At 48.6% G+C, this 27,788-nt stretch overlaps 12 protein-coding genes across 12 annotated transcripts; 6 read left to right on the top strand and 6 right to left on the bottom strand.

Moving 5' to 3' along the window:
* The first annotated feature begins 426 nt into the window (after positions 1-426).
* On the top strand, positions 427-2,178 carry PHATRDRAFT_23164 (predicted protein). The gene is made up of 3 exons (XM_002184138.1): positions 427-1,657; positions 1,744-1,773; positions 1,860-2,178. Exons 1-3 carry the CDS (start codon positions 508-510, stop codon positions 2,147-2,149), a joined length of 1,470 nt encoding a protein of 489 aa, XP_002184174.1. The 5' UTR covers positions 427-507; the 3' UTR covers positions 2,150-2,178.
* Positions 2,179-2,414: 236 nt separating this feature from the next.
* Positions 2,415-3,442, top strand: PHATRDRAFT_49363 (predicted protein). The gene is made up of 2 exons (XM_002184137.1): positions 2,415-2,799; positions 2,862-3,442. Exons 1-2 carry the CDS (start codon positions 2,475-2,477, stop codon positions 3,368-3,370), a joined length of 834 nt encoding a protein of 277 aa, XP_002184173.1. The 5' UTR covers positions 2,415-2,474; the 3' UTR covers positions 3,371-3,442.
* An 815-nt stretch (positions 3,443-4,257) lies between these two features.
* On the bottom strand, positions 4,258-5,732 carry PHATRDRAFT_49362 (predicted protein; the record flags this gene model as incomplete). The annotated part of the gene is made up of 2 exons (XM_002184016.1): positions 5,605-5,732; positions 4,258-5,360 (listed from the first exon to the last, which is right to left on the bottom strand). The coding sequence occupies exon 2, from the start codon at positions 5,347-5,349 to the stop codon at positions 4,258-4,260; it is 1,092 nt and encodes a 363-aa protein (XP_002184052.1). The 5' UTR covers positions 5,350-5,360; positions 5,605-5,732.
* A 395-nt stretch (positions 5,733-6,127) lies between these two features.
* Positions 6,128-8,025, bottom strand: PHATRDRAFT_49361 (predicted protein). Its single transcript, XM_002184015.1, has 3 exons — positions 7,074-8,025; positions 6,601-7,002; positions 6,128-6,327 (listed from the first exon to the last, which is right to left on the bottom strand). The coding sequence occupies exons 1-3, from the start codon at positions 7,874-7,876 to the stop codon at positions 6,183-6,185; spliced, it is 1,350 nt and encodes a 449-aa protein (XP_002184051.1). The 5' UTR covers positions 7,877-8,025; the 3' UTR covers positions 6,128-6,182.
* A 449-nt stretch (positions 8,026-8,474) lies between these two features.
* On the top strand, positions 8,475-9,770 carry PHATRDRAFT_40052 (predicted protein; the record flags this gene model as incomplete). The annotated part of the gene is made up of 3 exons (XM_002184136.1): positions 8,475-8,709; positions 8,799-9,402; positions 9,476-9,770. The coding sequence occupies 3 exons, from the start codon at positions 8,475-8,477 to the stop codon at positions 9,768-9,770; spliced, it is 1,134 nt and encodes a 377-aa protein (XP_002184172.1).
* A 1,632-nt stretch (positions 9,771-11,402) lies between these two features.
* On the top strand, positions 11,403-13,834 carry PHATRDRAFT_30282 (predicted protein). The gene is made up of 5 exons (XM_002184135.1): positions 11,403-12,125; positions 12,264-12,548; positions 12,612-13,053; positions 13,135-13,175; positions 13,257-13,834. Exons 2-5 carry the CDS (start codon positions 12,333-12,335, stop codon positions 13,581-13,583), a joined length of 1,026 nt encoding a protein of 341 aa, XP_002184171.1. The 5' UTR covers positions 11,403-12,125; positions 12,264-12,332; the 3' UTR covers positions 13,584-13,834.
* A 378-nt stretch (positions 13,835-14,212) lies between these two features.
* PHATRDRAFT_49358 (predicted protein) lies at positions 14,213-15,668 on the top strand. The gene has a single exon (XM_002184134.1). It carries the CDS (start codon positions 14,270-14,272, stop codon positions 15,560-15,562), a length of 1,293 nt encoding a protein of 430 aa, XP_002184170.1. The 5' UTR covers positions 14,213-14,269; the 3' UTR covers positions 15,563-15,668.
* A 94-nt stretch (positions 15,669-15,762) lies between these two features.
* On the bottom strand, positions 15,763-18,485 carry PHATRDRAFT_49357 (predicted protein). Its single transcript, XM_002184014.1, has 2 exons — positions 18,290-18,485; positions 15,763-18,180 (listed from the first exon to the last, which is right to left on the bottom strand). Exons 1-2 carry the CDS (start codon positions 18,415-18,417, stop codon positions 15,783-15,785), a joined length of 2,526 nt encoding a protein of 841 aa, XP_002184050.1. The 5' UTR covers positions 18,418-18,485; the 3' UTR covers positions 15,763-15,782.
* Positions 18,486-18,966: 481 nt separating this feature from the next.
* Positions 18,967-19,740, bottom strand: PHATRDRAFT_40048 (predicted protein; the record flags this gene model as incomplete). Its single annotated transcript, XM_002184013.1, has 2 exons — positions 18,967-19,079; positions 19,176-19,740. The coding sequence occupies 2 exons, from the start codon at positions 19,738-19,740 to the stop codon at positions 18,967-18,969; spliced, it is 678 nt and encodes a 225-aa protein (XP_002184049.1).
* A 1,185-nt stretch (positions 19,741-20,925) lies between these two features.
* Positions 20,926-21,563, top strand: PHATRDRAFT_4593 (predicted protein; the record flags this gene model as incomplete). Its single annotated transcript, XM_002184133.1, has 2 exons — positions 20,926-21,254; positions 21,347-21,563. Coding segments are annotated over 2 exons (546 nt in total), but the record flags the coding sequence as incomplete, so codon positions are not given.
* Positions 21,564-22,684: 1,121 nt separating this feature from the next.
* On the bottom strand, positions 22,685-24,334 carry PHATRDRAFT_49355 (predicted protein; the record flags this gene model as incomplete). Its single annotated transcript, XM_002184012.1, has 1 exon — positions 22,685-24,334. The coding sequence occupies one exon, from the start codon at positions 24,332-24,334 to the stop codon at positions 22,685-22,687; it is 1,650 nt and encodes a 549-aa protein (XP_002184048.1).
* A 1,279-nt stretch (positions 24,335-25,613) lies between these two features.
* On the bottom strand, positions 25,614-27,679 carry PHATRDRAFT_49354 (predicted protein; the record flags this gene model as incomplete). Its single annotated transcript, XM_002184011.1, has 2 exons — positions 25,614-26,056; positions 26,128-27,679. 2 exons carry the CDS (start codon positions 27,677-27,679, stop codon positions 25,614-25,616), a joined length of 1,995 nt encoding a protein of 664 aa, XP_002184047.1.
* Between the last annotated feature and the right edge of the window lie 109 nt (positions 27,680-27,788).

The raw sequence follows: 27,788 nt of genomic DNA, 5'->3' as shown, positions 1-27,788 counted from the left end.
TTCCTGGTGCACCAGGGTCTGTTGGTAAGAGTTTTCTGGTGCCGTCGAGGAATCGCGCAAGTCCAACTAACAGTAAATGTTGAGTCCATCGTCGCGAGAGACAAGAGCCGACTCCCAAAGTGGATGGGGATTTCACAGTTAGGTGGACCGGGACAAGCCGTGCAAGCGGTACCTACCAACTCACCGGGTTACTAGGTTAGTTCGCCGACCGTTTTGAATAAGAGCTACATTATCTATCGTTTGTCCGCCGCTCGCTCGCTCTGATAACACCAACGGCCCCGACGAGGCTCCACTTGGAATCTGGAGTTGCACGTGCGGGTCCTACGGTACAATACAAAGAGGAGCTTCCAACGAACAGGAACTACGCGAAAGGCGTGGCAGTGAATGGGGGAAAGACCTCACTCGGATCTATGCTCAATTTCTCACAAGATCATTGCTTTCTCACGCCAACTGCTTCCGCCGAAGCCAAGAGTACCAATACCAAACAACTGAGGGATCCTTCGTACCATGTCGGAAGACGAAGCCATGTGGATTGACGTTTCCAAGGCTCAAGATGGAGGCGTCAAGAAAAAGATCCTGCAGGAGGCACCGGACGGTGCGACGGGACCGCCTCCCGACGGTTACGAAGTCACGGCCCATTACACGGGTACCTTGACCTCGGACGGGTCCAAGTTCGACAGTAGCGTGGATCGCGGTAAACCTTTCAACTTTACAATTGGACAGGGACAGGTCATCAAGGGATGGGACGAGGGCTTTGCGTCCATGAAGGTGGGCGAAAAGGCCATGCTAGAGATTCGCTCGGACTACGGCTACGGCGACTCGGGCTCACCACCCAAGATCCCCGGAGGGGCGACGCTCAACTTCGAAGTCGAGTTGCTCGGACTCAAAGAAAAACGCAAGGAAAAATGGGAAATGAGTACGCAGGAAAGATTGGAAGTGGCCAATAAGCTCAAGACGGAAGGAACAGAGCTCTTTCAACAACAAAAATTCAAGGATGCGGTTGCACTGTACGAAGACGCGGCATCGTACGCCGTAGACGAAGGTATCTCGGGAAACGACGTCCCAGACGAAGAAAGACCTCTGTATGTGAGTTGTTGGTCCAATGCGGCTTTTTGTTACATCAAGTTGAAAGATTGGCCCGAGGCCACTCGCTCCTGCAATAATGTTTTGGAAATCGACACAGAACTAGCGTCAAATGTAAAAGCATTGTATCGCCGTGGATTAGCGCGAATGAAGCTAGGTCTCTTGAAGGAAGCTAAGGAAGATTTGATGGCTGCTTACAAGATCGACGCAGTGAACAAAGATGTGCGCAAAGCACTAACTCAGCTGAAGGAAGCGGTCGCGGAGAGCAAAAGGAAGGAAAAAGCTGCCTTTGGAGGATTTTTCAACAAAGTCGATTTCTACGATGACAAGAAAGGTCCGCTTATCCCCAACGCCAAAGGAGATAACCCGCACGTCTTCTTTCAGATTAAACAAGGGGAAGAAGATCTTGGTCGCGTTGTGATGCAACTATACAGAGATATTACTCCCAAGACGTCCGAGAATTTCCGATGCTTGTGTACGGGAGAAAAGGGTGTCGGAAAATCCGATAAGCCACTGTATTTCAAGGGGTCAACATTCCATCGCGTCATTAAAGATTTTATGATCCAAGGAGGAGGTGAGTAGCATACATGCTCTCCGAAACGTGAAAAGTGAAGCTGAATGAGTCCCTCACCCTCTTTTGCATCGGTCGCTTTTCTCCAGACTTTACTGCTGGAAACGGTACAGGTGGTGGTAAGTTGCTTGTCGGCGCAGCACAGAAAATTTCCATGGGCGCTTTCTCACTAACTCGTGCTTCTCACTCGTTGCAACGTGAACAGAATCAATTTATGGCGAAAAGTTTGACGACGAGAACTTTGTCATTAAGCACACATCTGGTGGGCTATTGTCGATGGCAAACTCCGGTCCGGGTACAAATGGTAGTCAGTTCTTTATCACGTGTAAGGAGACTCCCCACCTCGACAATAAGCATGTCGTTTTTGGACACGTTGTCGAGGGCATGGAAGTCATCCAGAAGATCGAAAACACTCCAACTGGAGCCAGCGATAAGCCAGTCACGGAGGTTACCATTGAAGATTGCGGTGAAATGCCCGCGGACTATCGCCCTTAGCCTGTGGCAGATTTAGAATAGGAAGAGTTGTGGGTAGGTAGAATGAATACATGTGATATCCTTTGCACAGGACAACCTTTAGAGCACTTCAGTATCGGTAATTAACTTACAGTTAATGTACGCAAAAACTGTACATCAAATGCTACCCTTTTTTAGGCTAAAAGAGGATTCCTGGTGCCCTGTTAATTGCCACTCTTACAAAAAACCTACACACTTTTTTTGTTCACGAGCCCAAACACAAACATACATCCTTGCTCTCATACAGAAACGAACAGGAAGATAGGCAGCAACGCCTTCCTCTGCCGTTGCGTTCAAATCGATAAACATGCTGACTATACAATCTTTCTTGATCGCTCTCGCATGTACTAGCGCTTGCTTTTATACCCATGTTTCGGCGTTCGCACCCTTAACCCTTGGGAGGGCACCCGCCTTTGTGCTGAGCGCCGGCGGTTTCGAATGGGAGGATCCCAGCGAAGCTTTCGACCAAGGGGTTGAGAACCCTTTCAAGAGTGAGGTACTCGTTGGTAGTGACGAAAAAATTAAATCGTCCGCCGGTCGCCTACTTGGACCTCGATTAAATGGTTCCAACGTCTATTTCGTCGGAATCATGGGATCTGGGAAATCGGCGGTTGGCGACATCCTTGCCAGGAGTGAGTAGAAAGAAATATGGATAGAACATGGCGTTACGGCACTCACCGATTTTTTTCTAAAGGAATGGGGACGTACAATTTTCTCGATACTGACGAAATAATCGAAAGAGCAACAGGAATGACGATACCTGAAATATTCAAAGCAGAAGGTGAAGAAGGCTTTCGAACGGTGGAAGCGCAAGTTTTGGACTCGGTACACCCATACGTCCGTTGTATCATAAGCACTGGCGGCGGAATCGTCATCAAATTGGAAAATTGGTCAAAACTTCAAACTGGTCTCGTGGTTTGGCTGGATTGTGAGCCCGAGGTTATCATGAGACGAATTGAAGGAACAGACCGACCATTGTTACAGACCGACAACCCCTTACAAAAGCTGAAAGACTTACTGGCAGAGCGAGAGGATAAGTACAGTCAGGCTGATATCCGTATCAAAGTGACGGAAGACATGGACACAGAACACGTTGCTGATCTAGCTATTCGAGAATTACACAATTTTATCGACGAGAATCCTCCTGCATGGAAACTAGCGAAATCAAAGGCTCAGGCTGAAGGGCTGGACTGGGTGAAATGATCATGGTAAGCTAGCAGCTTTATATGCTACTCTGTAGCTTCGTTAATTTAAAAGAACGCATACTACTTGTTTAGCATTCAACCAGCCGTCCATTGCATCAAGGGCTTAGAATTAGGGCCTACCAAAGGCTTGCTATTGACGGAAGGCTTCCTTTTTGGCTTCCCTCCATTCATTTTCAGACGAGCTTCGGCAGCTCTTGCCCGATCAGCTCTGGTTTTTTCCCGTTCGTCGTCTGTTAACTTTGGATCGTAATTTGGCTCGGGTAGATCATCGTGAGCGGCCGCAGCGGCGGAGAATGCAGTTTGTTGATATTTCGATTCATCACCTGTCCCCAACCGGCGTCCCTAAAGAAGACGACGGATTGTGTTTGTAAGTGCAGTACTCTGCTAGAAGCAGAAAGAAAAGAAAGCGAACGACGCCGTACCTCTCCTGTAAACGACGATTGAGCTTGGTTGGTATTTAGAACCTGCTGCTCATCGGAAGTTGGGCAGCAGTTGCCCATTTCTTTTTTTTTATCACAGATGAGTCTAGAGTAGATTGCTCCAAGAATGAGGCTTTCGATCTCAGGCATAAAATTGCTTGCAAGCTCTCGTGGGAAGTTGACAGAGAATTTGTTTTCTGATAATCAGTCAAAGACTGCGAATGCATGCCTTCTGGCTGTGTTTGCTGTATAGACTTTCATTGTGATTCACGGTAAACCCTACCAGCCCTCTTTCGCGACAGAAAACAACTGACAGTGACACTGTGAGATTTAGCAAATGAATGTTACAGCCAGCAAACGTTAACTCTTTTTACTTTAATCAAATGTGAGATGAAGCAACACTTTCTCCGAACAACATGGGCCATATACTGACTGTAAGCAATTTGTCTTCACAGTCAATAGAATCTCATCCCTCATAAGCATGCCTGGGATGCGCATGATAGCTGGCTTGATAAACTCCAGCTGCCCGTCCCCCATGCCTCTGATGATGCTGGCTGTAGTCAAAATGTCCGTACGGAGGCTGAGGGTACATATGTGGCGGCGGGTAGTATCCTGCTCGAGGATCGTGTGGGACGTGATGCATCACTGGATGGGTTCCGGCCGCCATGTGCATATGCATATCTGCAGGGGCATAATAGTTGTGCTCTGGCTGATCATGCTTGGCGACGTCTTCTTCGTCTTCGCCGTCTCGAAGGGGGTGCATGCCGTTGTGCTTATCCGCTTCGCGCTCGTAATACTGCTTCTCATCGGGAGTGAGCTGCTTCCAAGCTGTGCCGACCAAACGCGCGACAGATCCACGTTCCGAAGGAACACCAGTCTCAGTCTGCTTCAGGCGAATAACGTGAGCCGAAAAGAACATATTGTAACCAGTCTTGTTGCGTTTCCGGTTTGACGCTTTGTCCGGTGGCTCATACTCGGACATTTGATCTTCGTAGCGCTTGCGATCTTCCTTGGCGCGTTCCTCGTATTTTGCCTTGTCGTCGTCAGTCAGTTCCTTCCACGCATTGCCAGTAGACGCAACTAAGTTAGCGGGGGGAACTCGCCTGAGTTGTGCGCCTGTGTCATCACTCTTCAAAGCCTTTTCATTGTCCTTAGCCAACTTGGCAAAGCGATCTTTGATGAAAATGTTGTAAGCCGATAAGGCCCTTGTGGGAGCACCGTCATCCTTGCGCTTACGTTTGTAGGTCTGCTTTCGCTTGCTAAGGAATGTTTTGAGCTTCACGATTTCATTCGTGAGACGATCGATGTGTATTTGCTTTCTTTTCAAGGTTTCACTCATGGTCTTCTCGAGTTCGGTAGTAGGCGTGGAAGATGCGATCATCTTGTCTTGCGCAATAGTTTTCGCTGTGCGGACCTCTTCACTTTCAACGCACGTAAAGAGTCTTGATTGATCATCACGCGTATCGTAGAAAATTTCATTATCATTTTCTTTATCCACGGTCTCGTCCGGTGATGGAAGCGATTCCTTTGTGGTTTCGTCGTCTTCTTTGTCGGACATAGTTCGACTGGCTGCCGTGAGATAGTAGAAGAAGTGTGAGATACAATAAGCTACCTACATCCAGGCATGTCTCCCCGACAAGGAAAATTGATTTCCAATATGCCAGACAGACGATACGCCGTCAGAAAGGGGAAAATACGCCTTTTACGAGTACCAGCCGAAACGAAACAGCAGTCCAGGATAAGAGAAACTTAGCCGGAATCAATCGTGCAGACTCGTCAACTTACTCCAGATTCCCTTTCGCTGACAACGTACCTCAGATTTCTTGGAGGGAGCGGAGTTCTCGGTCTTTGTCGAAACAAGGAAGGATACAATCGTCCCGTTTACAGTAAAATGTGACGAGCTTGATATTATGGCTGTATGTTCGTATACGTTGAATAGGTCCTTGCAAATGAAAATTGAGCAGCGAAATCTACAGACCCTTGGAATATATTGCAAGTTTCTTGGTCAATGAAACCGTCATCGGCCAATAATGGATATGAGAGGGGCGCGCGCAAAGCGTTAACTATTTAAAAGGTTCGCTTATTAATGTATATCAGCATTGCCACGATGTCGACAAGTTATTCATAGAAATGCTTGCTAAATAATCATATAAAGACGAAAATATTAGCTATCTCCATTTTAGTTCAAGAAACGGAAGGCCCTTTGTCTGGACGTCAGTCCAACATAGACATGACTGGTTTTGCTTACATTAAGGCTCACTGCCAGATTCTCGAACATCGTGTAATACAGTGTGCAGACAACCAGCGTTTGCATTAGCCTATAAATCGAAAAGACGGGGACTGGCACTCGCTAAGCACCCTCCTGGTTCAATCCAACTATTGAGACAGCGCTCATAAATGACTCGGATCAACTACTACCTGGGCAACTTGGCGTTTGGGAGTAAACGTTAACAACGCGGCGTGATACCACGCAACCTCCAGCATATCGGTAGCTTTGTCATCCACTCTGTAAAAGGCTCGCTCCCCCCAAAAAACACTATTGAGTGGTAGTATGGCATAACCTCAAGAATGTCGCTATTTTTTCGGAAGCTCTGCATGTGACAGCGCGGAACTGGTAGGGGATTCTTTGCCATTCAATCATTCGGTAGAGGAAGAGTCGTTCACACTCGCTGATGGCGAGCCTTCGCCTCCCGGCCTCTGTTCTAACACCTCCGTCTTACAAAGTGGGCAGCATCCTTGTCTTTCAGTAAGCCAGGGATGTATACACTCTTTATGGAATGCATGCTGACATTTTGGTAGCAAAACTAACTTTTCGTTCGCTTCGAAATCGTCGATGCAAATGGAACACATGGTACACGTAGTCGAGAAAGAAGATAGTGCAGCTCCAAAGTCTCCCGTTGCCATGTTTTCAGTATCCCTGTTTGGTGTTGGTGCCCCTAACGCTTGCTCCACGTCCACCTCTTCATTATGAAAGCTAAAGACGTCATTTTTGTTCGCTACGACGGCATTCTCTTGCGCTGAGGATGCCACACTTTCGTCAGCTTCGTCGCTTGTTGAAGCATCGGCATCACCGTCTCCGTCATGGTTGACATATTCCTTATATTCAATTTCCGGTAGCGCTAAAAACTGCTCTTCGTTCAACGTATTCGCCAACGTTTCGTGGCGCTGCGCTTGGACAAACCGTCCGGCGGTCAGCCAATATGGTATGGGTCTGTTGCAAACAAAACGAGATGAGAAACAAATGCCACAAACCCTATCTATTATTTTGATACGGACACTTACGGAACGTATTGTAACCCCACGATGCGCCCGCGTTCGTTGCGTTGAAAAATGAACCGGCCACCTCCCGCGTACCACAGATACCCGGCTCGCAGGCACGGCGAAATAATTAACAAGGAAAAGAGTACGAACCGAAACCAGTAGAAACTTTCTGCCTGCGCGGTATTGTTATAATCCCCGCGCAAGGGATCATACATTTCAATTTGCAGCAGAAATTGCCAGAGTTCGTTACCTTCCGCCATGAAAGCAGGGTTGACCGATTGCGTCGAGGCCTTGGAGCGCATCTGTGTTGCAATGCCTAGGGCGAATTCGTACGGCATGTAGATGATGCCAATTTCAGCGTATTTGTTGTCGACATCGGGGCTGTCTGGCATAAGGCGCAGAAACGTATTGTTCCGACTGGGGATGGGGGAATACACCAACAGATATTGGACCAGGGAGTTCACATTCTTTCGCAGATCCAACGCGACGCGAGCTTTTTGTTCAGGCGAACAGCCGTCGATACTGACAAAGAGAGCAATGGGAAGTCCGGACGATTCCGATTCTACACGCGTTGGTATCGTGAAATTTTGCAACGCGGTCGGGCGTTGACACAAGAAAGAATCGTCAGGCGGTACCATTAAATTGGCACGCACGGTCGTGGATAAAGGATCCCCAAAGGTGGCAATACTGCCAAAATAGGAGGTAGGTAGTCGATCGAGAGCGATGACTCTCCGGAGTTGATCCACAGGGGATGGACTGACCACCGAGAGTAGCGTTGTGACGAGACCTAAGATAACAAACTGTTCCCTCACGCGAGGGTACATTTTGAAATGACTAGAGCCGTACAGTTATATCTGAGTGGAACGAGTCCACGAGCAACAACAATAGAGAGCGGTACGGGACGGCACGTGTCTGCAAAGTTGCAGAAAAAATTTGTTCTGCTCACTGATTGTGAGAAACAATTCTATCTCTTCCCACGATTGTTAGCTGTGGTGGAACGTGTTTTTGGTTTCAAGCACTGTCGCTTCTGCCAGCTCCGTAAAAAGCAGGCCGGCAGGCAACTAACAGTCGTGTCAACAACCGTGTGGGGCCTCGCGAATTCATGATACGAACACGATAGGTTTCCAAATCGGACAAGGTACAGTATTCAAATAATTCTTGTTTTTAAAAATAATTTCCAAATTTGAACCAACAAAAAGTGATGATGTCATCGGCAGTCATTTGCATTGTGGCCATACCAGCGAAGGGAAACCGCACATTGACAGTGACGATTAACAGTATGTAAGTAGTAGCCGTACACGGCATAGCATCACTGTCACAGTTAAATTGTTCCTTGGTCTCCCCTCGCCCACACGAGAAGAGCTTCCGAGATTCGACAACCACCTACTCCTCGGTAACTCACTTCGTATTTCTTCACCCATCATGACGACTCCGTCCGACTACAAATGCTACCACGAAAACGATGGCCTCACCAAATACGGCGGAAGAGATTTGCTGGGCTACGGTAGTCATCCACCCGCTCCCAAATGGCCCAAAGGTACCAAGGTTGCTTTGAATTTCGTCATCAACTACGAAGAGGGCGGTGAAAAGTGCCTTTTGCACGGCGACGGGGAGAGCGAGAAGCTTCTTTCCGAAATCACCGGGGCAGCGGCATTCGGTATGTCATTGAACGGGAGCACAACTTGGTGCGATCAAAGCCTCTAAACTCTCAACCGCTTTGTCGATGTTGTTCCTTCGTTACGCCAGAGGGCCAACGACACAAAAACATGGAAAGTCTATACGATTACGGAGCTCGGGTAGGATTCTGGAGATTCCATAGGCTTTTTACGAAAAAGAAGGTACCGACGACCGTATTTGCGGTCGGTATGGCCCTGGAACGCAATCCTGCGGTGTGTAGCGCTCTCAAAGAGACGGACTGGGAAGTTGCCTCGCATGGATATCGCTGGATCGACTACCAGGATGTCGACGAAGATACGGAACGGGAACATATCGCCCGGTCGGTTCGCATTCACGAAAAACTCCTCGGAAAAAGGCCCGTCGGGTTTTATCAAGGAAAGGTAAGTAAAAATTTCAATTTGCACATTCGCGGTGATCACAATGTCTCATCAATTTTCATCGTCTCGCCGCCCCAGCCCAATCTCAACACTAGACGGCTCGTTCACGAGGAAGGCGGCTTCAAGTATGATTCCGATTCTTATGAAGACGACCTTCCCTATTGGACTGTTGATGTCGACGGGATGCCACGTTTGATTATTCCTTACTCGTTGGCTGAGAACGACATGAAATTCACCAGTCCAGCCGGAGTCGCTACCGGTAAGGACTTTTGCCAAATGCTCAAAGAGACACTCAAGTAAGTGCGGTCCGATAGTGCTCGTGGGACAAAATTATCGACATGTTTGTGTCTCATACTGCTTGTGCGCCAGGTATCTCATTGAGGAAGGTCGTGCCGGTCAGCCAAAAATGATGAGTGTCGGTTTGCACTGTCGTTTGGCACGCCCGGGCCGCGTCGCTGGATTGTCTGACTTTATTGACTTTGCCAAATCCTACCACCGAGACGTATGGATTTGTACGAGAGAGCAGATTGCCGATTTTTGGTACGAAAATCACTACCCCCGGGGCGGTGGGACACCCGTCAAAGCCGAAAAGGACGACACTGAGAACACTACTAACGGAGCGGAACAAATGGCTACGGAAGATTTCGAAGGTGATGTAATTTAAGCCCGTGTTTCTGCCCACTAATAGAAAGGATTCAAATTTTGACGCTAGAATGGTAATGGCAGCGGTGGAAGGGAACCTGCACCCATTCCTGCGACGTCGACAGCTTCCGTTGATATGGCGGCGTCGTTCGTGATTGGCAATGAGCGTCTTTACGCACACGACGTTTTCACAACCTAGTGGAATCAGCACAGACAGCGAAGAATTAGTTTCACTGTCAAAATCCTTGGCAGCTCGTCCTTCCAGCTATGTTACATATTGCGTTGACGAACGAAACAATGATACCTTGGCAAAACCTAGACATGTGAATACGTACATACAGGCAGACATCAGAATCCTCACATTTTTCACAGTAACTGTAACAGGAAATTCTTCTCTGTCAGTCAGTCAGATAAATTTCTTGCGCCAAAAACTTGCTCATTCTGCTCTATAGCAGACTTTGCAAACCGAACACACGAGCAAGTAGCAATTGGACTGATTGTATGAAGTGGACGCGTTATGATGGGACCACGAGCGGCAGCAGCGACGGCGTCGTCGAAAGGGCGTGTACATGATGCTGCCGAGGCCGGGTACAAAGAAAAATGGGTAGACGTAACATGGATGCCGCACACATCTCTGTCACAGACCTCACACGTGTGCTTGATGATTCGATCGGCGCACGTTTCATTGGAAGAATTCGATGCAGATTCAAACCATGAGGAATGGAAGGTCCGAGTTGGTATCTACGGTGTTGGGGGGCTCGCTTTAGTGCCAATCTCCTGCCACACACCAACAGCCTTATTGAACGAACGAAGTGTTTTATCGGAAGAAGATGACCACACAAAGGAAGAAAAGACAGACAACTTTTTACGACCAAGTGTTGCGAGAGCTACCCATGATTGCTTTTGGGACTGCTCTATTTGCTTGCCACTTCGTTGGAGAGATTTACCTCGGGATGCATATCTTCTGTTCGATGTTCTGTCGTATGGAGGAATTGTTGTAAGTCACTCTCGCGTCGGCGCTTCCTCAGTAAGTAGTCATTTCCCTAACGTTCGATGATGCCAATTCAGGTTTACCAAGCAACGTTGCCAATATTCAGTAAATTTGGCAAGCTCCTTACCGGTTTGCAGCGATCAGAGCTTAAAGCGTCCGTGACAATGAACACGGAGAATCATGGATTGTTTCCGCTGCAAACACGCGACGAAGAATTGGCTGATCCTGTTAATTCAGATTCTGTTTGGAAGGCATCTCTTATATTGAACGAACTGCAACGATTCGACGAGAAGGGTCCACTTGTATCGAACCTTGCAGCTTTTGGAGAAATACCCAAAGTTCCTTGGCTTGACATACTTGAAAAGGAACAAGCAGAAGCGATCTTGAAAACCGCAAGTACCCGAAAAGACGTAAGTGCTGTAGGTCGTATATTTTTTCAAGTATGTTCTTTCTTACTAAGTGATCGCTTAGTCAGTGCTGGAGATAACCGACGGCAGCAACACGCTGATCGTAGAGTTACCGACTTTCGATATTCCAATTCTTCATGAGGAAACATTCTACCCAGTACCGCAACACGGCGCTTCAGGTGCCGTATCACCGTTAGATCTGTCTCTTTATCGAAAACGTACAGAATTAATGAACGAGGATAGCTTCGATCCTATGCAACTCGTTCAATTTCTGGATTATGAAAATGAGCACGACAACCCAGTCGAGGACAAATATCGGACTCTGGCACATGATCTTTTGCGTGGTCTAGTCGATCCTGCGCTAAAGCCAGATCGAGAACAACGGCATCGTTTGGCTGCAATCATTGATTCACCGTCTCATCATCCCACACGGGAAGAGAAAGATCTTTTGTGGAGATTTCGCTTTAGCTTGGTTGACAATAGGAGAGCGTTAACAAAATTTCTTGTTGCTGTCGATTGGTCTGTTGATAGCGAGGTTGTTCAAGCAGCGGAGCTCCTAGAACAATGGCGTAAACGGAGTCCTATCGAAGTTACTGACGCTTTGAAGCTACTGGGAAAGCATGTTGCCTTCCAAACTAACCTTGTTCGCTCGTATGCAATCGATACTCTGCAGTCCGCACCGGACACTGAGCTTCGTCTCTATCTCCTTCAGCTTGTACAAGCCCTCAAATATGAAAATATAGAGGCTTTGGAAAATGGCACTCCAGCGAGACTCGGAAAATTGAGCAACATCTCCTCAAAACAAACCCAGGTATCATCGCTCGCGACCTTCTTAATTGATCGGGCGTCCAAGAACATTGAACTAGCGAACTTCTTGTATTGGTATCTGAAAGTCGAACTCGAAAATCCCACACACGGTTCCCGATATCGAGATGTATTCGAAGCATTGAAGGTCCAGCTATCTGATACACCGTTCGTGGTTTCTGGGAGGAATGACAATAAAAATAGTGGTCAAACCTCAGCGACTCCGTTCAAATCGATTGTGTCTTCTGTCTCGAAGCTAAGTTCAACGTTTCGAGCAAGCGACGGTCAATCTACTGAGCGTGATCGATCTAAGGCTGGTGGACGGAACCAACGGACTATATGGGAGGTTTTAGTGGCTCAAGACGAATACATATCAGGTATCATGGATATTCAGCTCCGGTGTCGGGATTCGCGAGGGAAGAAGGACCAAAAGGAAGCGCTTTTGCAGACGTTGCTATCAAAAGAGGGCTACGACAAGAAAGTTAACCGTGAACCAGTTCCGTTGCCTTCAGCTCCCGACGTTCTTGTCTATGGAGTTGCGCACGACACGGTTAAAATGTTCAAGTCTGCTCTATATCCAGCCCTTGTCGAGTTTCGTGTCGAAGGAAGCAATAATTCAAAATCTGTAGAGAAATGGGGACATGCTCCGATTAGTCCAAAGCAGGCAGAATATTCAACGAGCTACCAGGTAATTGTCAAGACTGGCGATGATCTACGGCAAGACCAGCTGATAATCATGATGATCCAGCTGATGGACGGTCTTCTGAAGCGAGCTGCTCTGGACTTGTGCTTAATGCCATATTCAGTCATTGCGATCTCTCGGTCGTCAGGCTTGCTAGAGTTTGTGGATGGATCTTTGCCTATTTCTCAAGTGCTGTCGACCCATAGTGGGTCTGTGCTCCAATTTTTCCAGTCGGCATCGCCGCAAAGCAATGCAAAGTACGACATTAAGCCAGAGGTTCTGTCGACTTACATTCGCAGTTGCGCAGGTTATTGCGTCATTACATTCCTCTTGGGGATTGGAGATCGCCATTTAGACAATATCCTGTTACGGCAGACTGGCCACTTGTTTCACATTGATTTTGGCTTCGCGTTCGGGCGTGGTAAGTTTTGTCCACAGGTAAAGCCAAACACTTGTTTCTTTTTCATTATTTCTTACTGCAACACATGTTTGCTTTCGGTAGATCCCAAACCACTTCCGCCAGTTTTCCGACTAACACGGGAGGTAAATGGCGACTTGTCATTGTGTGCAGGTGAAAACAAATCTTTTGAATCATGCTTAGTTTTTTGTCTCTTTTTCACGTAGATGGTTGATGGTATGGGGGGTATAGATTCGAGTGAATATCGTCAATTCTGTTCGTTGGCTTGCCAAGCATACAATGCTCTGCGCAAGAGTGCGGGATTGGTACTTAATCTACTGAGCTTAATGAGTGACGCTGGTATTGAAGATCTGTCGAATAATCCAATGGCCGACGCGGATGGTGTCATTGCAAAGGTTGAAGAACGATTTATGTTGCACTTATCGGACGACGAGGCCGAAAGTTACTTTCTCGGTTTGATCAACGACTGTTTGACTGCTATTGCACCGCGTGTCATGGATGTCTTCCATTCATTTGCTGTTGCGAGGAGATAGTACAGAGATTGGAGAAATGGATGGAATGAACAATACGAGGTCGCCCAAAGTATGTTTGGTACTTCTCGACTCGTTGACAAGGAACTGGCCGAATCGTGATCAAGTCCTCTGATGAAGCTGTGGCGCACTTCTTCGGCTCGAAGAAATCATGTGTGGATGACGCAGAAGAAAGATGGAGGTAATATATGAGTGGCTGTCTATATAGGCATTGTCCTAGTAAGTTCTGTATAACTTTGTTTTCTAGTAAGCTTCTTCATATACAATCAGGAGTTCATACTTTCCCCAATGACCATGGTGTCTGGTATTTTATTATGTTTCGGGAAAGCTCTCGTAGCCTTAGTCTGGTGGACAGACTGACGTTCGATTTTCTGTCACGACTTGGCAGGACTGCAGTTGATGATGCCATTGTTCCTTCGATTCCTTCGACTAACTGTAATACATGCCACCGCGGCTCGGGCAAAGTAGGCTATGGCCGTCTGTCCGAACAGCTGCGCCCCCGCAGGATACACCAAAAACTGCTTTCTCGATCTCGATGACGACGGCAGAAAATCGGGTGCGCATCGCCAGGCCCAATCGAAAACGAACGAAATCTTGCGACACAGAAGTCGGGCTCCAGTATCCTCCGAAGTTTTATAGCACACTCTGTCACCTTTGAACGGGCCTTGGGATTCGAACAGAGATAGAAGATGGACTACACTAGACAATTGACCTCGAGTCTTTGTGAGAACGCTTGTGTCTCGGGCCCTCAAATGGTGCTGTTGATCACTTTGGGTGCAATAACTGTATTCCGGAGAGAGATGAGTTGCAACCACTGTTACGCAGCTCCGGAGGATGCTACTGTGACGGGAAAGAGCACCGAGGATGGCTCGACTGGTATGGACGAGTGGTGGTGTGCTATGGATCAACACGAAGCCGAAACAGAAGAACTCCTAAACGGGGCTGGCTTGTACTGCTCAGGCGCGTCAGTTCTACCTACACTGACACCGATCATTAAATACATGACTGCTTCTTGCTATGCTTGGAAGCTCTCGGCATCGCGTCATCATTTTGTGAAGCTCTGGAGTTTCGGAGGTTTATCTTCCTCCTCCTCTCCACCCAAAGCTATCACGATTTCTGTTCCTACAAACACTGACGAAACTCACGTCGGTACGAATTCTTTGACGCGTTTGCCTCCGGATGCGTTGGTTAATATTCTATCGTTTCTTCTTCCGAAAGATGTTGTGAGTTTTGCGTGCGTTGATAAATCATGCCAAGATGCTGTTGAATGCGGAGAAACGAGTGAAGCCTTGTGGAAGTCTCTCTGGCATCGTGATTACGCGTGGCTGATCCACGCATGGACGATTGGACGCGGTGCTTTCGACCGATCCGGATTGGTTCCACCAATCTACGACAAGGAGTTCTATTTCTTGTTCGGCCTGAGTTATTTAAATTATGTCTTGGCCGGGCAGAATACGTTTGACTCATGTTTGATTGGACTCAATGGACATATTTACGATTTAACACCTTTCCTGATGAATCATCCCGGTTCACCGGAAACAGTCATGGTACAAGCAGGTCGAGATTCAACATCTTTCTTTCACTCAATTCGGCATAGTTCAGGTGCACGTAAGATTGCACAATCTCTGTGTGTTGCAGTAAATGTGGCCCGACTTGGCGACAACGCCTCCGGTGTCCGCCCAACATGTGCGACAAATGTCGATACCTATGATATCAATAGACCCCATGGAGTACTTGCTGTTGTAGAATCACCAGCAATCGAAACGCTACCCTCACTGAGAAAACTCGGAACACTAGAACGATTACGTCATTCATATTCCCACCAGGAAGAGCGATATCGAATACAGGCGCTCGCTAACATTACACGGGTGGAGGCTTCACTAAACGGCGAGGTCCATGTATATTACGATCCCTTTCGTCGAAGCTGGTGTGCCTGGTACAACGACTCGGACCTGCAACCCGTTTTTTGCTCGCATCTCTGATAAGACTCAACAGCAACAAAGCACATGCTATCAATTCAACACCAACATCTCTAGACTTTTCCACACATGCCTGTATTTTAAGAGTTGTAAATTGCATCTACCTTTTAGATTGGTTTTCATAGAAAAAAGCTGGCACTAATCTATCTCAGAGGCAGCGGTTCCTGCCCTCCAAACGTGGGGACATGATGGAAGTAATAAAAGGATATGCAATGTTTTTTAGTTATGTGTAGTTGCCCATGGCAGCAGGAGTTGGTGGCAATGACGGCGGCTCGAATGATGTGGAGCTTTCCATTGTGAGACCGCTGTACACGCCATCTTCGTCGCCGCCAAAGTTCCGAGCCCGGCGGTAGCGAACGAAGCTAAACTCTGATCGGCGTTTGTAGTAGTAATAACCTCCTCCACAGAGCAAACAAAGAATGAAAAGATTTCGGAACCAGTGCGATTTCTTCTTACTGCTCGTGTCGTCGGGTTTGGCGTCTTTCGACTTTTTCTTGTCACGTTCCTCTGGAGGCACATATGGCTTTTTGTTGTCCGACGGCTGCGCAGGAGATGGATCGTAGGGTGAAGGATTGACCGGCGTTGGAGCTGGTGCAACGGGGACGGCGGTCCGCGGAGTCACTGGTGACGGAGTTGGGCTTACAGGGGTCGGCGGGGCATCGCTTAAACAGCCTTTGGCAAAGTCAAGGTAGAAGTTCCAAACAGTAGATTCCAGCTCGTCTCCGCAATCAAGTCGACGAAAGGCTGGAAATGGACCAGCGCCACCGCAGCTATTATCATGGACAAAATCACACTGTTCCTCCTTCGTGAAATCGATCGTTCCAAACGTGGACTGTAGATTCTGCTTACACGGTTTTTGAAACTCGTCCCAAGCGTCGCAGTCGATCTCGTCCAAAGATTGACATGCATCTAGTGACTCGTATAAGAGAGTCTTGAAATTGGCGAATGAAGGACAGAGAGGGCAATTATCAGAAGCATCTTTTGCGCAATCGCAAAAACTCTTCGCGTCTGTGTACAGGAATTTGGCCAAGGCAGCAATTGCTGTAGTGCGTTGATCCTCCGAGGAATTCGAGTCTCTCGCGGCAGTATTCATGGTGTTGGCAAGAATTTGCATACATCCTTGTGCCGTGCGTCCACCATGGTTGACATCCTTGTTGAACGAATGTGCGCACATTTCGAACACATCCAAATCCCCAAAGTTGCTTTGATCGAAATCGGTTACCATCATACCAACTTGATCCAAATCAGTGCACTGGCTAAACTTTATTACAGATTGCCCACCTTTGAGTGTCTCAGCTGGTGTGCAGGGTTTCTTGACAGAATCTCCACCGGGCTTGGCGTCTGCATCCGGGATGATTATACCTGGGGACGCTTTCTTGTCGCAGAAATCACTATCTTTGACTCCACTACACTTGCACAAGGTACAATCGACTACCGCATTAAATGTGTCAATGCCAAAACAGTAATCGGGAGCCTCTTCCACAAAACAGTTGCTGCAAGCTTCGTCCTTCTGACATGCCCCTACCTGAATCGGACACTTTTCGTTGATGCAAGTATACATTTCCTTGAATTCTTTGTACTCTGGATCGTCTGCGGGACGAATATTGGGTCGTCCGGTGCATGTTTTTTCACATTTGCCTCCAGAGACGGAAAAGTCGCAACTCATAGGCGAGCTTCCACCAGCCAAGGCCGGAGTACCATCTGTGTAGGGCTTGACTTCCCACGAGACTTCGTTGCCCCAGGTGCCACCGTTGACATCGACGTGATAGCACTGGGCATAGCGACTGAGGCAGATAAGTTGAGTCCCCTGTGACCCTTCCTGCAAAGATCCGGTGTAAACACTACGTCTGGTATCAGCATCCCGAATTGTGAGAACTGTCTCGTCCCAGCCATCGCCAAAGGAATCGTACATGACCAAACGATAAATCGCTTGGGAATCAGAGCACTGGGGTGGTAAAGGGAACGCGCCATCGTCGTCGTCGCTTATCGGACAGCCCGTGGTAAGAGAGGAGTCACATTTGGCACTACTAGGGTCCTTGCACGAAAACCCATCTTGTCCACATTTTTTGTAGTCGCTGTCGGTCGAACAAGTGTCGTCGCAGCAGTCGCCCCCATCGTAATTACAAACGGCTGTATTGTAGCAACCCTCCAGATTCTCGTGACACACACCATCCCCCAAAAAGCTAAGATGGATTCCGGGCCAATCACATTTAGTAAGCTTGCTGCAATCAATCGTTTTGTCGTCCTCTTCTGGGACTTCCTGTGTTGTATCCACACAAGCAGCAAACGTACTACAAAAGATTCCCTCAGCGGCTTCATCACCACGCTGATTGAGACAAAACGTTTTGTCGTAGAGCGTCTCCAAGACCGAATCGCACGGCGTTTCTTTGGTGACGAACGCCCAATCGATCCCTTCCGTTTGCATTTTCAGAAAGCACTCTACGCACTTGTCGTTGAGAATACACTCCATAAAGGCAGCATCGCATTCTACATTGGATCCATCTTCTAAAGTTCTGTGGAGATGCAACGGCGATTGCTGCTGCATCTGGGGCGGCAAGTTCAACTGCTGCGGTCGCGCAATTGAATTCGTCACAAAGTCGTTCACTGACTTCTGCAAGACACTGTTATAGAAAGAAGACCCACCCGATTTGGACACAAGCGCCATTTCTGGTGAGTGTAAATTCATTCCGGTACATAACCTGATCGTACACGCAATGCTTCGGGACTTACCGAGACGCAACGGCTACTGCGAGCTTCCGGGAACGGTGCTCGTGCGACTCGGCGTGTACGGTGCTGGATTCCCGTCCCGCGAGTAGCGTCCCTACACCGAGCCAAATATGGACATTCGTCCACTTCATGATGCAGTAAGCTCCTTTGGCCTGCAATGTATGATAGTTGGCTTGCAGGTAATTCCCCAAAGTATTCTGTTGGAGGCTTGTTCTGTAGGAAACTGACAGCGAGACCGTCGTATTCACAGTCAGCAGAAAAACCGTACCGTTCCAGTAGGCATTCTAGTAGAAAGCCTCAGTCACCCGTAGCGTTTAACCGTCCTTGCAGCCGAATTCTGGTCGTGGCAAGAGCTCCCCCCCCCCCCCCATATAAGCGTGCTTGCATAAATAGAAAGTCAGTCGTCCAATATGTCGCTCCGAGACTCAATGCGGAATAATTATAGATAGACCCACGGCATCTTTTACGTTTACAGTTAGTTCATGTGTTCAACTCACATCGAGGCTATGACGAATATCGCCAGGTTCACCTACATTGGAGCATCTAGCCTTTGATAATTCAAGCATCATATTGCAAAACGATGTTTCTCTACTATTATCTGGAAATGCTACTGGTGATTATTTTGCTTTCGTAGACCTACGTGCGAGAAGACCAATTCAATGCGTTTTGCCCGTTTTGGTCTAAACCTTCATGACTTCCTTCTCTTTAGCACCGACAACTTCATCAATTTCTTTGACATTCTTATCGGTGAGCTTTTGCATGGTGTCTTGACCATCCTTCATTTCGTCCTCGCCTACGAATGGAACCAGAGGATTCCGAATAGCAAATCGTTAGATCAGAAACGAGACAGTGTGAGCGCGGCCGTTCAATTGCATTATTCGGCACGTACCAATATCACTGCTTTTCTCCATTTTTTTGATGGTGTCTAGACCATCCCGTCGAATATTCCGAACCGCAACCTTTCCTTCTTCCCCAATGGACTTGCAGAGCTTTAGCATCTCCTTACGCCGATCTTCTGTCATGGAAGGAATGTTGATGCGGATGATGGATCCATCGTTGTTTGTAGTCAATCCCAAGTCTGATTCCACAATAGCAGTCTCAATATTGTTCAAAGAAGTTTTATCGTAAGGATCAATGGACAGTTGCTGGGCAGATGGAACACTGATCGTGGCCATTTGGTTAAGCGGCGTTTCGACGCCGTAGTAATCCACCTTGACGCGATCCAAAATTTGGGCCGAGGCTCGACCCGTACGGACCGATTGTAGGTTCAAGCGGACCGAATCGACCGATTTCGCCATGCGATCCGACGCATCGTCGGTAACATCCTTTACGGAGGCGACGGCAGCGTATAAGGTTGTACCACAAACGGCTCTGGCACCCAATGAAATCCGGGGCTGCGGGGTAAAGGCAGCGCTAAGCGATACAAGTCCGAGAAGAAATGCAGCGCTTTTCATGATGGATCCGACAGTGCTTTTGTGGTTCTGGTCTTCGTCTCCTTTACCAAGTAGCGGACTTGTAAGGCAATAGGAAAGATCGCCAGCACACACAAAACCGATGGATCAAGGTTTGTCTCACACGCCCTTGTTTTCGTGATGTGTCCAGTGGGTTTTGTGGCGTCAAGCAATCATTTATTTCCGGGTATGTTGATCAATGACGTATGTTTCACGGCTCGGCAGTCGCAACACGGGAACATTCATCTACTCGATGTTACATTAGGGATTTCTGTAGTATCGCAGGAATCCATTCTTTGCCTGATATCATTGTTACATTTTATCATCGTTTGAATTACATACCCTTCTAGTAGAAATACTGGCGGTCGAAAACGAGACCCGTCCCGCTCCGCTTTTCCTTTTCGTATTCGTTGCTTTTGCTCCCATTACGACGAAAACTATAATATGCTCCCCTTGGTAGGCCGAAAGCCAGCGATCTCTGCGTTACCGAAGGTTTGGGCGAGCTCAAGCTTGCGGCAGATCTCGAGATGTTCTTTCTTGGAACCACCAAAGCTGCCACAAAATTCTCGCTGCCAGGGGGCTCAGACGCAACCACGAAACGCGTATCCCCCTTGTTACAGTAGGAGCCACTCAAAGAGATGCTCTTCTACAGTTTCGTCTTTTCCTTTGGCAGCTTTCAGCCGACGTGAAATGGCAGATTTGGAAGATCGCGTTTGCGGGAGGGTTGCTCAGAAGGTGCGAGACCCCGTCTTGGGTCAGACGCTCCAGGATCTGCAGTGGCTGCACAAAAAAGTATCAGTATCGTCGACTGACGGCTCCTTGCAAATCCTGTTGAGACCGCCGTCGTTGTTGCATCCCTTGCTAGACGACTTGAAAGAAAACATTCGCAATGAGGCGGAACAGGAGTTGCGGACTTGGTTGAACGATAGGGGCAAGTCTAGTGTTTCTGCGAGAGTCTCGGTCCAAGTGCTACCCGCCGCACCTGTTTCAATGATGGCGCGTCTAATGGACGATCCAGACGAGCTGGTGAAAAGTTTGGGGCCGGGTTTAGCCAATGTTACGCACTTCTTGGCTGTCTACAGTTGTAAGGTATGAGAGATTTATGCGGCCTCGAAGAAAGGTCTGCTACGCTGTGGTTTCCATTGGTAGGAAAAGAACTGACTTGGGCTCTATTTCTTATTTTCGTTCATACTTTTTCTTTTGTTCAAGGGGGGCGTGGGAAAGTCAACTGTAGCAGTCAATTTAGCATACGAACTCGCCCGGATGGGTGGACGCGTCGGTCTTTTGGATATTGACATATACGGACCCTCTTTGCCTTTACTGATACACCCTAAGGATGTTACTGTGCGGCGATCCCCAAAAGGTACCGGGATGGTATATCCCATTGAACACAAGGGGGTGAAAGCCTTGTCACTTGGCTTTGTGGCCAAAGACTCCGGCGTTCCCGGAAGCGGTCCGAACAAAAATGGAGCCGCCATCATGAGAGGACCGCTCGCGGGCAAAGTAGTTTCCCAATTGTGCGTGGATAACAAATGATGAATAAGTGATTCGCCATCTGTCAGAGAGGTAGATATTGTAAGCTGACACAGATTCTTTGACTCTTCGACAGATTGAAAGGAACTGACTGGGGAGATTTGGACGTCTTGGTCCTCGATATGCCTCCGGGAACCGGCGACGTTCAAATCGGGGTTCTTCAGGATCTGCAACTAAGTGGCGCTGTGGCGGTCACCACCCCATCGAAGCTTGCCTTGTCGGACACTCAAAAAGGAATCGAAATGTTTACCTCCATGGGTGTACCCACCCTTTCGGTCGTTGAAAATATGTCCTATTTTAAGGTACGTTTCTGCCGAGCACAACTGATTGTGTTTATTAGTCAATTCTTTTCGCTCTTACTCATATTGGCGGGTGGTGCATAGTGTGAAGGAGGCTCAATTCATTATCCATTTGGAAAAAGTATCCGCGAGCAATCTCTTACAGACGCCAATTCTTTTCTGCAACCATCAGATATTGTTCAACTTCCGTTGGCGACAAGGACGAATATTGCCAACGATGAGGGAGAGCCACTTACACTGATACGACCTACAGATGCCACTGAATCACTAATAGCATTTAAAAAATTGGCCTCGAATGTCTCGAGCGAGATGCTGAAATTGCAGTTTGGCAGTACAAATGATGATAAAACAGTGATACTCTTCCCCAATAATCCTGGAAGATATTCGCTTAAATCTTTACACGCGACTTTCGAGAAGGCCAAAAGCGACGATATTCTCATAGTTCGATTCATGTCTGATACGGGAGCCATCCAGAAGCTGGTGTCAGCAAAGTCTTTACGCGCACGAGACCCAAAGACTGGTAATTTGATCGAGGATTCACCATTTGCAGAAAAGCCTGGCGCCGAGGTTGCTCAAGCGGTATTGGATGGTCCGATTGTCTCAACGCACACAACGAAAAATAAACGATCACCAAGTGTAATTCCGATGAAAGTAGAAAGGAAAGGTCGATACGGCTACTCGGTTGAATATGCCGATGGCGGCACGATCATATATTCGATGCTCTGCATTGCCAAAACGGCCGGGGGAGTGGTTGATGACGAGAAGGCTAGGAAAGTATAATCCATTGAGATGCATTAAAGGAATCATTATGGAGCAACGGGACAGCTAAACTGATTGTAATATACAAGTTTGGATTGCCCGTGCGTGTCGAAAAACGTATATTTGCGATTTGCATGGTTCCGAAATAGAGCCCAAAACTGGGTGGTCTGGTCCGCTTTCTAGTAAAAGCTGCAGCGGATCGCGTGCCGGATATTGAACAGATATGTGTTGGCCCTTCTCGAAGTAGTCAGATGAATGTTGATTTGTAGTGTAGCACAGTGAGTGAAGCGGATGAGTTTGTAATTGAAAGCCCTAGCGAGCAACCATGACCCAAACACCATATCCTCGAATACTCTCTAGGGTATAAAGAGACCGATATCAGAGGATGGTGGGGTGTTATGACCTTGCGAATGGCGTGGTGGGATAGCCGACAAAGCTTGAGCATTGCCATCGAGTGAGGATGCAGGAGGGGAAGCTGGCCCTCTTAAGGAACCCTGCCACGTTGGAGACCATGAATCACTCGTGTTTGTATCTGATACGGATCGAATTTGGTAATTGTGCTTTACACCATTCAAAGACAAACGTTCAAACATGGATGATTCGACGTCCAACGGGTCGCCGTATAGGGGGCGTTGCTCTTCACACGGCTCTTGTAAGCGGTAGCGATGGTTGTCTTCGTCGCTGAAGCTTTCGGTCGATGCCTCTTCCGGTGTGTCAAGCATATTCAACAGAGCAGAGGTCATCATGGTAAAGCCCTCATCGTTTTCTCCGTGCGCCCTTGGTTTGCGGCTTCTGGGGCTGGGTCGATGTCCTGGTGCCATGGACATAGAAGGAGGTCGTCCACGCGGTTGTTGATCGCTCACAACTCCGTCTATTCTTGAAATGTATTGTGTCGGAAGCCGGCGATCATAGGTAGAGGAAGGAACTCGATCATTGCGCCACGAACCAACCGAACCGCTTCGACTCAATCCAGATTGGTTCACATCGTGATAGGAGCTCTCGCTCGCGCTTCCGTGAGAGCTCGCACGATGTCTGCGCGAAGCCATACTACCCTCGCTTGGACTGTGAGTCATGGCAAGACGCGCTCCTCGATTAGATGAGTCGATCGTGTATGCTGTCAGGCTATTTCCACTGCCGTTGCGTCGAGCACGAGCCCACATGGATGGATCGCCTTGGAATTGATCAAAGCCTGTTGGCGCCGTTTCGTAAGAAGAAGCAATAGATGAAGCCGAAGATCCTTGCTCGGTAACTATATTTGGCCCGATGTGAGTTGCGTACGAAGTACTACCATCGGCTCCCATGACAAGAGACATTGGCTGGAACCCTGGAGTTCCGGATGGCACATCGTAGCTCATAAAAGTCAAAGGGTTATCAGACATCACGTGCTGACCCTTGAAGTTTCCGTTGGGCACTGTTTGGGCAATGTATTGTACCTTTTGAGGCGCGTACTGCTCCTGAAGTTGCGCTCGATGTTGACGACGAGATTCCTCCGCGCGGTGCTTGTGATAGTTCACCGGATGATGATAGCGGCAAGTTGCTCCGTACTTGCATCGTCCGTTCTTCAAAAAGTAGATGCAATCCGGTTCATCGGGGCGTTGTGGAAGAAATTGTAGCATCATTGGACCATCGCATTGACTGAAGACGACAGGTACGTCGGTACTACGCCCATTGCCGGTAACAGGGGTGTCCCCTGCAACTTGTGAACTGTGGCTAAGCTGAGGAGGGTGGTTGAACTTGCATGCTTGTCCAAATTTACAGCTGCCGTGCTTCATGTAGTATTGGCAGAGTGGCTCGTTGAGACGCACGGGAAAGAGTGGTTCCGAAGGGTCAATAGGCGCCCGCATACCCCCTCCGCTTTGTACATTAGCTGGGTGATTATACTTGCATGACGGCCCATACTTGCATCGGCCTGTTCGTAGATAGTCGCGACAGTCTTCCGCCGGCATTTGGAGACCTTCCGCAAAGCGTGGCGCGTACAGCGGAGAAAGAGAAGAACCAGAAGACATGGGAAAATATCGAGTGCGTTTGTAGACGAAAAAAGACTCTACCAGAGGCTGCTGAAGAAGACGCTCCTTTTGTCGCTACTTCAGTGCGTCTTCCACTCTCGGTACGCCCCGTTGGTCTTGCAGGTTTCGGCTCTCCCTCCTAGTCACAGACGAAAAACAGTAGGAATAAGAGCTCTAACCTTGTCCTGAAGATTCAACAGTAGCAAACAAAAGGAACGCCAAACGTCGCATGCCAAAAAGCTTCAGTGATCGTTCTCGAAGTCGTACGATGAGTGAAGCCTTATCGTTTTACTCAACGATACGTGCGTTGAAGTGTGTAGAGCCTTCTGCGAAAAGCGAAGATGATGTGTAAAAGTAAAGATCGTTTGTTCGGTATCGAATTACTCCAACAAATTCCGCTCCGACTACGTTGCTGCCGTGTTCACGATGGGACTACTCGGAAAAGAAGAAAAGAACGCAAAACAAGTCGCTGTCTGTTGTGAGAGAAAAGGGCTGTACATGTCGGACGCGTCGATTGACAATAACGGCTATATACCCGTTTCTGTATCCCTGACCTAATATTGTTTGGCAAAACCTGCACATACGGAATCCATTCACAGTCACACGTGACGGCCACGTCAGCAATTCTCGACAGACCCAAAGCGGCGGCGGGCGCATGCAGGCGGGTTTGGAACAGGATCAAGAGAAGAACGGTAACGCGGAAGAACATGCTCGTGTCAACATGGACCGGGCCATGGCCAATTTATAAACAATAGAGACTTACCAGGTGGACTGCGGTGGCAATCCGTCCAATAACACGCTGTGGGACAGCAGTAATCGAAGATTCGTGGAAATTCAATCAACGAGGCAATGCGAAAGAACACGACGGCGTCCTATGCCGCATTCACTTTTATACGTGTCTTTGTGACCGCGAGAGCAGCGATGTGATTCGTTATAAACGGCGTGTTGGCAAACGGCCGAATAGAATCCCAAAGAAAAATACTGCGAGACCTCGAGGTCCAACGGGTCAAATGAGCAGTGAACAGCCAGTCTGGTCATTGTCCGTCAGTTTTGTGTCGAACCAAATTCCAAAACCTAGTTTCAACGAACCAAAGGAGGTTAGATTTCGCGTGCTTCTCACAGTGTCTTCCGCGATCCACTGCTCGCGATTCTACTGTAAGTAAAAGTACTTGTTACTATCCATAAGATTGAAATATAAGACGACAAAAGCAATGCTCACAAACCCCACGACACTGCACTAATATAATGGGATCCCCCGAATCCTGAGAGACTCCCGGGCCTAAGGCGATTCGGCAGGGTTCACTGGTGCCCGAATAATTGTCCATGTCATGTAGCACTCGCTCGTCTTGGAGTGATTCTGCAATCTGTAACAGTTGCCGGGGGGGATACGGAACATGTCACGCGGACCCAGCAGAAAACGCTGGGCCGTCTCATCGTCGAGCAAGCCCTCCTCTTCGCTAGGCGCTCCGTAGGCGATTTCGATGGCTCCCTTTTGGCCGCTAACAACAGTGAACGTTTGAGCACAGGGCCCGACCGATTCGGGGTCCTTAATAGCCTTGGGAGGTAGTGTAAGGTTGCCCATGATGTAGCCAACGTAGTCGCCCTCTGTGTGAATGTTGAAAGCCTGTGCGGCACGTCCCACTACCTTACCGTCAGACTTGGCGCGCAGTTTGGATAGCGGAAGTTTGCGTTCTTCGAGCTCGTCGTGAAAAGCGACGGCCTCTGAAAATAGAAAGCGAGGGTCAGCTAAAAGACAACAATATTCCTTTGCGTGTCCGACCAAAAAAACGTACTTGTAAAAACCTGCTCGTGAGTTCCATCGTCCCACAAGTTTGCGTCTTGCCCGTTCATGTAATCGTATTTCTTGCGCAGCTTACTACTGTCGAAAGGCTCTTCTTCAATCGACACGGCAGACGACTCGGCCACACGGTGCTTCTTTAACGCTATGGCCTTGTCAGAATCGATCCAAACAGGAGCCTTACGCTTCTTGTATGGCGTAGGCTGGGCCAAGGAAAATGCGATCGGTACCGGCATGTTCTTGACTCCCACATACTCATCGTCGTCAAAGTCGTTGGGGCCGTAGACGATGCGTTCGTTTTTCCAAAAGTCGAGCGGTTTGGTCCGAGCCCGACGTGAGCGACGCCATTTTTTTGCCTCGGCGGGAGGAGATTGCTTGAGTTCCGAAACGGGTACAGCGTTGTACTCACGAGGACCAGTGGGAATTCCCTTGGGAGAAAAGACAGCGTTCCTTGATGTTTTCTTCTTTTGTCCTTTGGTTTTTCGCTTCGGCGTCTTGGCATCCTGGTCGTCACTGTCAGCCTCCGACGACGACTTGTTGGCAGCATTGAAGGCTTTCATCGCCGCCAGCTTTATCTCTTCTTTGCGTTTTTTCTTTAATCGTTTCTCCTCAAATCGTTTCTCCTCAACAAGGCGACGTTCCGTAAGCGCATTGTCGGGCGTTTCTGGGACAGGTGAGCCCGCCATTTGGAACCCGTCTCCTTCGTTGTCATCGTCGACGAGATCATCGTCGTCGTCCATATCAACGGGGAAATCGGATTCGTTCTGTGTTGGGGCTTCCATGTGATCATCTTCCTGCGTCAGGTCGTCATCGGGCGTCGGAGAGTCCGGAGGTGGTTCCGGAATCATATCGTCTCCATCGTCATCGAAAGGATCATTGGTGACAACCAAATCGTTCGCTCCCGGACTCCCCGGTGCGTGTCGATTCTCAAATACCGCGTCGGCACCTTCTTCATCATCCAGATCGTCTCCTTTGCGTGTCTGTTCCACGTCTTCTTCCAAAACGGCGGCTTCCCGCGTCCGGTCCACCGACGGCGGTGCCGTCGAGACTTTGCTCAATTCGGACGGGCTCCACTGTTCCCGACGCCGCGTCGCTTGGGAGCGGCGGAGCGCGCCCTTGTCAAAGAAACCGTGACTACCGGAGGTGCCGTGACTGTCCAACGAAAATCGCAAGTGTTTCTGGGGTCGATTTTCCTTTTCCTTTCTCGTGACTGCTATCGCTGGCGGCGTCCGGGCCGATTCGAAAAAGGCGTCGGCGTTCTCCATACCGTCCGAGTCGACGCGGAGCGGGGCATCGTCCTGTGACGAGAAGATCACCCCCGTACGGCGCCCACGAAGACTAGTACTAGCAGTGTTGTTGCTGGTCATTGGTACGGTCTTTTGACGTTCGACGGCAATAAGGGCCTTTCGTTTCGCCATGGTGTTTGTCAACAGGGATTCGTTGTTGAGTTCCCGCGGTAGCTTGGTCCTGCGGACGGTACTATACCATACCGTGGCGGGCTCGTTCGAACGGCTCGCTACGGTTTCCGGAGCGCGCTCACTGTCCATAATGGTACACCCACCAACGGATTTTTTCGATAGCGTCCTATGTCCAAATCGTCAGGCAAGCAAAGAATTGCGATTTATTTGGTATTCTTTGACTGGGAATTACTTTCAA

The sequence above is a fragment of the Phaeodactylum tricornutum genome, chromosome 22, assembly GCF_000150955.2.
Source record: "Phaeodactylum tricornutum CCAP 1055/1 chromosome 22, whole genome shotgun sequence".
NCBI lineage: Eukaryota > Bacillariophyta > Bacillariophyceae > Surirellales > Neidiaceae > Phaeodactylum > Phaeodactylum tricornutum.
Note: the sequence above shows the minus strand (reverse complement) of the source record. Positions and strands in the feature narration are given on the sequence as shown.

Excerpts from the sequence above, each read along its gene's own strand:
- PHATRDRAFT_23164 (XM_002184138.1), top strand. The coding sequence starts at position 508 with ATGTCGGAAGACGAAGCCATGTGGATTGACGTTTCCAAGGCTCAAGAT. Across the intron at positions 1,658-1,743 it reads TTTTATGATCCAAGGAGGAG|ACTTTACTGCTGGAAACGGT; the intron begins GTGAGTAGCATA and ends GCTTTTCTCCAG. Across the intron at positions 1,774-1,859 it reads TGGAAACGGTACAGGTGGTG|AATCAATTTATGGCGAAAAG; the intron begins GTAAGTTGCTTG and ends CAACGTGAACAG.
- PHATRDRAFT_49363 (XM_002184137.1), top strand. The coding sequence starts at position 2,475 with ATGCTGACTATACAATCTTTCTTGATCGCTCTCGCATGTACTAGCGCT. Across the intron at positions 2,800-2,861 it reads TGGCGACATCCTTGCCAGGA|GAATGGGGACGTACAATTTT; the intron begins GTGAGTAGAAAG and ends TTTTTTCTAAAG.
- PHATRDRAFT_49361 (XM_002184015.1), bottom strand. The coding sequence starts at position 7,876 with ATGTACCCTCGCGTGAGGGAACAGTTTGTTATCTTAGGTCTCGTCACA. Across the intron at positions 7,003-7,073 it reads GTGGGGTTACAATACGTTCC|ACCCATACCATATTGGCTGA; the intron begins GTAAGTGTCCGT and ends TGTTTGCAACAG. Across the intron at positions 6,328-6,600 it reads GATTTCGAAGCGAACGAAAA|TGTTTTTTGGGGGGAGCGAG; the intron begins GTTAGTTTTGCT and ends ACCACTCAATAG.
- PHATRDRAFT_30282 (XM_002184135.1), top strand. The coding sequence starts at position 12,333 with ATGGATATTCAGCTCCGGTGTCGGGATTCGCGAGGGAAGAAGGACCAA. Across the intron at positions 13,054-13,134 it reads TGGCTTCGCGTTCGGGCGTG|ATCCCAAACCACTTCCGCCA; the intron begins GTAAGTTTTGTC and ends TGCTTTCGGTAG. Across the intron at positions 13,176-13,256 it reads TTTTCCGACTAACACGGGAG|ATGGTTGATGGTATGGGGGG; the intron begins GTAAATGGCGAC and ends TTTTTCACGTAG.
- PHATRDRAFT_49358 (XM_002184134.1), top strand. The coding sequence starts at position 14,270 with ATGGACTACACTAGACAATTGACCTCGAGTCTTTGTGAGAACGCTTGT.
- PHATRDRAFT_49357 (XM_002184014.1), bottom strand. The coding sequence starts at position 18,417 with ATGAAGTGGACGAATGTCCATATTTGGCTCGGTGTAGGGACGCTACTC. Across the intron at positions 18,181-18,289 it reads GCAGTAGCCGTTGCGTCTCG|TGTCTTGCAGAAGTCAGTGA; the intron begins GTAAGTCCCGAA and ends TTTCTATAACAG.